General features: G+C 41.9%; 1 protein-coding gene across 4 annotated transcripts in view; it reads left to right on the top strand.

Annotated features, from left to right (window-relative positions):
• The first annotated feature begins 5,791 nt into the window (after nucleotides 1–5,791).
• Nucleotides 5,792–6,911, top strand: part of ZFR (zinc finger RNA binding protein) — a 47,032-nt gene continuing 45,912 nt past the window's right edge. For 3 of the 4 annotated variants that reach the window (XM_033520320.1, XM_033520322.1, XM_015652953.2), the window contains exons 1-2: nucleotides 5,792–5,920; nucleotides 6,127–6,211. In XM_033520320.1, coding sequence (XP_033376211.1) covers nucleotides 5,884–5,920; nucleotides 6,127–6,211 — 122 coding nt within the window. In that variant the 5' untranslated portion in view covers nucleotides 5,792–5,883. The remainder of the gene's footprint in view (nucleotides 5,921–6,126; nucleotides 6,212–6,911) is intronic. The other variant, XM_015652952.2, reaches the window with a different exon arrangement.

The following is a 6,911-nucleotide window of genomic DNA, read 5'->3' as shown; positions in this document are numbered from 1 at the left end:
ATAAAGTGTTGAAAAGCAAAAGCCTTTGGCTTTTTTTTTTTTCTTTCTTTTCTCTCTTTTTTTTTTTTTTTTTTTTTTTTAAATCACAAAGATCTCTGTTTATTAAAATGGTCCGGGAAGGCCATTTTAATATGTTTAACATTGAACATGTTTCAAGAGGGAATAATCCCCCAAAATCAGCATGAGTAGCTGCAAGTTCTAAACACGGTTTCTGAAGAAGTACTTAAAGGAGGTGGACAAAGAGGTTTTTAGAGGGGGTCCATGAGGTTCTTAGAACCCTCATCATGAAGTAAATTAGCTTTTGCTATGAGAAGTGGCTATCACTTCCTCACTTTAATAGCAGGAAAACAAGAAGGAAATACCAGAAATAGGAACTGTGCTCATCTAAATAATCCTTGGTAACTTGCAGTTTCACAATGTCATCTAGGTCACAAAATAAAAAGAGAAATAGAAAAATATACAATTCTTACTGCATCTCTGACCTTTGGAAGATAAAAATATGATTGTTTAAACAAACAGGTGGCAAAGCACAGTAAATGATATGCAATATAGTAATTTAAACCACTGCACCAACACCTGGCTTGTCAAGCATGTAATTGTGGAAGATGAACAGATTATATTGTAATACTTAATGTTTAACTCCAACAACAACATCATCTCCATATATGTACTATTAATTTGTAAAAAAACATAGTTATTCTTTTCAACTAACTTTCACTAATTTTTCATCTTAGAAGCATAATGAGAGTTCAGGTATTTGTAATTCCTATATGCTTTGCTTTTTTACAGACCAACACTTGGTGCACAAATAATGTTCAGGTTTTAATCAAATCATCAAGGAATTGTTTATTCAAATCAACAGTATTTTTGTATTTTTAATCAATTCTTTCAGTCTTGACATAAATCAAATTGACTGAAAGAAACATTTTCTGCTGGCTCTTAAGGAGTTAATTTCTTCCACCTGCAGTATTTCCTCTAAAGCAAGCACCAAGTTTATTTTTACAGCTAAATTCCTAAATAGCAGGTCAGTGAGGGGAAGGGAAGGTTTGCTGCAACTGGGATTTCATATTCTGCTTTTCAGGAATGATACATTTCTTTGAGAAATACTCTGATCGTTGAGTGTAGTGGCGGTTTGAGTTTTTGGCGAATTACCTTCACTGTATTTCATCGTATTTAGAAAAGAAGAAAGAAGCTACTAAAAAAAAAAAATGCTGGCTTTAGAACAGTGGGAAAGAAGCCATAATTTTTCCAAGGTAAACCTCTGCTGTTACCTTCTGAGTGAGTCATCTATCCCCCCTAGGGGTATAGTTCACTTTCTGAGCTCTTAAAATAGACTTTTGTAATGGGTTTGTTCCTTCATCAGATACTTTCCTTCTGTAGCTGCCTTAAAAGGGCTTAAATTCTTCTAGTTACTGCCTGATTGCCTCATTTCATATCCCACATGTCTTCGGCAGAGAAGAATGTTGAAGCATTAGTTTTTTCTTCAGTAACAGATTTTAGCATGCAGATTTAAATGGGAATGCTGAAAAATACACGCTTGTACTTCTGATTACATAGCAATTACTAACTGCAAAGGATGACTTCTCTGGTTAGAAATAGTAGAGCTAGCAGGAAAACCATTTTGGGGCAAACCTAAAGTGGGACAGCTTTCAAAGCTTTGGTATTAGTGCTTACTAGTTTAAAAGGTGGAAGACGAAATCTGATGTTGTGAAAGGGGAGGTTAGCTATAATATTGACAGTAGTTTCATTAAAGTGTCAGGAAAAAAAGAGTAAGAGATGCTACCAAACAGTGTTTGTGGAACTGGAACTGGTTTGTTTCTCATGTGTATCATGTAATTTAAGTTTGCATCAATACTTGCATAATGTTTATTTTGTTTAGGAAGTGGGGGTTTTTATGTTGCAATTTAGTAACCTAAACAGTAATAGCTTCCATCTGTGGTTTAATAAATTGCTTTTATAGGTTTTACTATGTCTGTTGTTATGGTCACTCTACAATATCTAAACTCCATTGTTAAAAGTAACACTTTTTTGCTTTAATAATTCGAAAATGTGGGGTCTTTGTCTTTACTGCTTAAAAAATGTAATTTCACTCTATAATAAGGAGGTTGATAAACGGAAAAATGTCTTGTATATCTAGCTATCTGAAATAATTTCCGGGTGAGAAGATAGTACTGGTCTCCATATGCTGATTGTAAATCTCTTTCTAACTAGAGCATTTACATAGAGAGCACTAAGTATTAAATTACCTTTTCAGGAAATAAAAGCAGGTTTTGTTAACATGGTCTGTGCTGTCTTGGAAAGCTTTCACCTTCTGCTGCGTGGCCCTGCCCTCTGGTGGGCACGCAAAGGCTGGCTGAGAGCCTGCTTTTACGTAAACTGGAAAGTTGTCTCCAAGAAATCTTACCTAATCTTACTTGAAAATCTTGAGATGTAAAAGCGTTTCGTTTTCCCCATTGTGTTTCAGTCGCAGTTTTGCAGTCCTGTGGCAACAGCAGAGATATTATCACATGTGTCTTTGGACATTAAAGTAAAATAGTAGGATTGATGACACTTGCATGTTATTACAGTGCTTTCTTCTTCTCATATGGTTGAAATGAAGGTCAAAAATGTGTTTTCCTGAATGCTAGTTTGCTTGCCATTTTTGTCTGTGATATTTTTAGATACTTTGAACTTTGCACAGATAGAGTATCTGTTGTATTTAATTCCAAGTTAAAGATTTGTGTTCCCACATGTTTTCATTCTGGAACTTCTTGGCTGTTCTTCTGTAATCTTATTACAATCAGGGAGAGAGAAGTTTCTTTATCCTATTCAAAAAATAACTTTTCCATATTTCACTAAAGCTTTTCTGTCTTTCTCCCTGTGCCACCACTTGCACTTTATCACTCCATGTATCTTCCTTGCAGTTAAAGATTTAGAAATCAGGAAATGTCAAAAAGCCTTTAAAGATCTAATTTGAATTTATTACTGTTTAATTTTGAAGCAATATGATACATGTCTTAAGGAGATAGAATCTTGTTTCATAATCCACTGAGGTTTTTTAAGTATGGACCATGAATCTGATCCTGCAAGCTAGTAGTAGCATAAATAGATGTTATGTAATGGTTCACAAAGTCACCAGGAAGCATCAGGTTCTTATTAAGAAACTGCTGAGAGAAAGACTTGTATAATACTAGTGGGTTTATTTTTTTTTTCCCAAGGAGAAAGGAAACTTTGGTTTTTAATATTTTATGGTCACATTTAGAAAGCATGACTTTTCATATAATGTGTTGTAGTTCTTTAAAAGTGACATATGCACTAAAACTCAAAATGCAAAATTCACACAGGAAAGTAATCTGAATCTTCCTCTGAAATTGCACCTGACTTGGTGGAATGGGAGCTTATGCTCAGAAATATGCAGGGCTAAAATCACAACATAAAGGGTGTAGTATTTGAATTGTAACTACTAGAATTTACTTGGATGAAGAAAAGCTATGAAACTGAAGTCAAAATCTCAGTTGTGAGTAAGAAAGCCTTGGGGTTTTCTGGTGTGAGTTTTGTTTGTTTGTTTGTTTTGGTTGGTTTGGTTGTTGGTTTTTCTTTCATGGAGACAAAGTTGAAAAGAGGGTAAATATTCCAAGTTTATTTTGAACATTATAATGTAATACATATCAATAGTAGTATATATTAATAATGTAGATATATATCCATGGAGAGAGTCCACAGGAGGATCACTGAATTGATCAGAGGGATGGAGCACCACTGCTATGAGGAAAAGGATGAGAAAATTTGGTTTATTCAGCATGGAGAAAGGAAGGCTTTGGGACTTTGGGGCTTCCAGTATCCAAAGGGAGGCTGCAGGAGTGATGGAGAGAGACTGTTTTATAAGAGCCTAGAGTGACAGGACAAGGGGGAATGGCTTCAAAGTGAAAGGCAGTAGGTTTAGCTTAGGTATTAGGAAGACATTCTTTACTGTGAGGGGGGTGAGACACCGGCGAAGATTTCCCAGAGAAGCTATGGGTGTCCCATCCTTGACAAAGTTCAGGGCAGGTAGGATGTGGCTCTGAGCAACCAGGACTAGTGGAAAGTGTCCCTGTCCATGGCAGATGAGTTGGAATTTGATATCTTTAAAATCCCTTCCAACCCCAAGCCAATCTGATTCTGTCATTCTATCAAGTTCACTTCATAAATGAATAGCAATGGCCAAAAATAGCTTTAGTGATGCAGTGATAAAAGGTATGTGAATGTCTGTGGGTGTGTCTATATATGCTTATATTTTAAATGAAATGTACTGAATATTGTCTATTTATCAGGATATTGGAAGGCTTATAACTGAAGAAAATTGAAAGACAGTGGAACAAAAGAAACTTGTGTTGTCTTTCTGTCCAAGTATCATGATCCAATGGTCCTATTATGATCAATTTTTAATAAAAGTAAGGATATATAAATCATAAATCTATTTACAATTTGTGTATCCTGAGTCAATTGGGATTTTCATGTCAGTGGTAATATCCTCTAAATTCTTCTACAGAAGGTCTGTAGAGTCTTCTCCTCAAGTACTGTCCCACAGAAATGTGGATTAAGGCTTTTCTTTCCTAGTCTATAGCAATTAAATATTCACCCAGTAGCCACTTTCTTCCCAGAAGAGCACTTTTGGTAGAACCAAGCATATTCCTTTTACTGTTGTGCTTGATTAAGATAAGAACAGGAGGTACAGTAATATTCTGTTCCTATGCAAAATTAATAATAATGACCAGCAAATTACGTTCTGTGAATTGGGAAGGATGTTTGGCATCGGAAGTAGTTGTACTTCATATGCAGCTGCAATAATGTTAGCTAGGAGATGAGAAATAGCTTTCTATGAGATCAGGAACAGCTTTCCTCTTCCCATTTTATGAACTATAATATCCTTGCAGTCCTACTGCCTAAAACCACAGCTACTGTGCGATATGGGAATCCCTGCTTTTGTGAGGACTGCAGGACCTCCCAACAAGTATGTTTTGAATACGCTTAACTTACAGTAAACAAATACTTCTAAAATTATACTTTATACTTAATCCAGTGTTTATTAATCGTTTTATATGTCTTGATTAGTTTATGAATAATGCACACTGTAGCACAGGCAAAATATATAAAAGAGATAGAAGTATTTAGGCATTCAAGTTTTGATTTGTCCACAGTTCTGGGGGACATCTGATGCTCAGAGGGAAGGATTTGCCGGAAGGAGGGGAAGAGCCATGGGGAACACATGCTCATTCAGTGCCTTTGATCGGGAGGTCACTGCACTGGACGCAAAGCGCTGCCCAGCACGTTTCAGGAGTGATCTGATGGACTGATGGCTTCTGGAAGAGTTACAATAATGGGCCCTGTGTGGGTGAGGCTGTACCAGCGTTGCACGTGCAGCAAGCACACAGGAGCTATGGCGGGATTCTAAACATAATACATACATATGTTTGTCTGCGTCTGTGCATATATTCCATAGGCGCCCCGAGCGCGGCTCCCCATGGCCGGCCAGCAGGACTACAACTCCCAGCGGCTCCCACGCACATCCCGCGCCTGCGCACACGGTCCCCGGGTCGGAGGCGGCTCCCCGTTCCTTGTGCGAGAGCCCGGCCGCGACCGGACTACATCTCCCAGCGGCCCTCGCGCACATCCCGCGCCTGCGCACACGGTCCCCGGGTCGGAGGCGGCTCCCCGTTCCTTGTGCGAGAGCCCGGCCGCGACCGGACTACATCTCCCAGCGGCCCTCGCGCACATCCCGCGCCTGCGCAGGCGGAGCCGGCCCGGCCGCACTCCGCCGTTGTCGCCGTCGGTGGGTGGGTGGGGGAAGGGAGAGAGCGGGAGGAGGAGGAGGGAGGGGGGGAGAGTTGAGAGTTCACCCGCCGCCGTTGCTGCCAGGCCGGACTCATGATTCCCATATGCCCGGTAGTTTCGTTCACCTATGGTGAGTAGCGGTGCTCGGCGTGTCCGTGCTTCGGGAGAGGGCGGCGGACGGGGGTCGGTCCTGAGGCGCCCAGTCTGACCCGGCGCTCCCGCGCTCTCTCTCTCCCTTGTCCCTCTGTGTGTCCCGTTCTTTCCCCACCGCCTCCTCTTGCCGGGCCTCCTGTCATGGCCCCGGCCGCCGCCTCCCCTCTGTCGCCGCCGCCGCAGTGCCCAGCCGGCTGGGGGAAGATGCCAAAATGGCCACCGGCAACTACTTTGGATTCACCCACAGCGGGGCTGCTGCCCAGTACAGGTAAGCACCGCCGCGACCCCCCGGGACCCCCCCAGGGCCCTTCTCCCCGGCGGGGATCCCGGGCAACTCCCGCCCCTTGCCCCATGCCGTGGGCTGTGCCCGGACCCTCCCGCCGTGCCCGCGGGTGTGTGTTCTCATCTCCGTGTATGCTTGGGGGTGGAAGGTGGGGCTGGGCACCGCGGAGAAGGAGGAGAAGGATGATCAGCAACAGCATCGGGTCCCCAGGCCCTTAGATTAAAATGGCCACTTGCAGTCAGTCAGCAGCGCCGGCGAGTCACCGTGTGCCGCCCCCAGGCCCGTCTCCTGCCTCAGCTTCGGGGAACACAGGCCTTGCTCCCCAGCGCTTTGCTGTCAGTGTGGGAACACAGGGAACACCTTCTAACATTGCTTGGAAACTAATCTAAGGGAGGCTGGATGGATCAGGGAGAGATGGAGCACCGGAAAATAGCAGGGGACTTAATCCAATTGAAGTAATGTTATGGTTAATGTGTATAAGAGAATAGAGGAGGTACTTTCAGGGACAGGTACCTTTTTTAAAAAATGTCCTACTCTGATTTCTAAGACCAAGAGCTCCAGTGGAACTTGAGGACCCGTGACTCTGTTAGTATACATACCTGTGTCTTATGTGTCTGGATTGATCTATCAATAAAGATCTCTTATAAACACATGGCCACAAGTCTTTGTATCTTCGTAGTTTTTG

This window comes from Parus major, chromosome Z (genome assembly GCF_001522545.3).
Source record: "Parus major isolate Abel chromosome Z, Parus_major1.1, whole genome shotgun sequence".
NCBI classification, from domain to species: domain Eukaryota; kingdom Metazoa; phylum Chordata; class Aves; order Passeriformes; family Paridae; genus Parus; species Parus major.
This window is presented reverse-complemented; position numbering and strand designations above follow the sequence as displayed.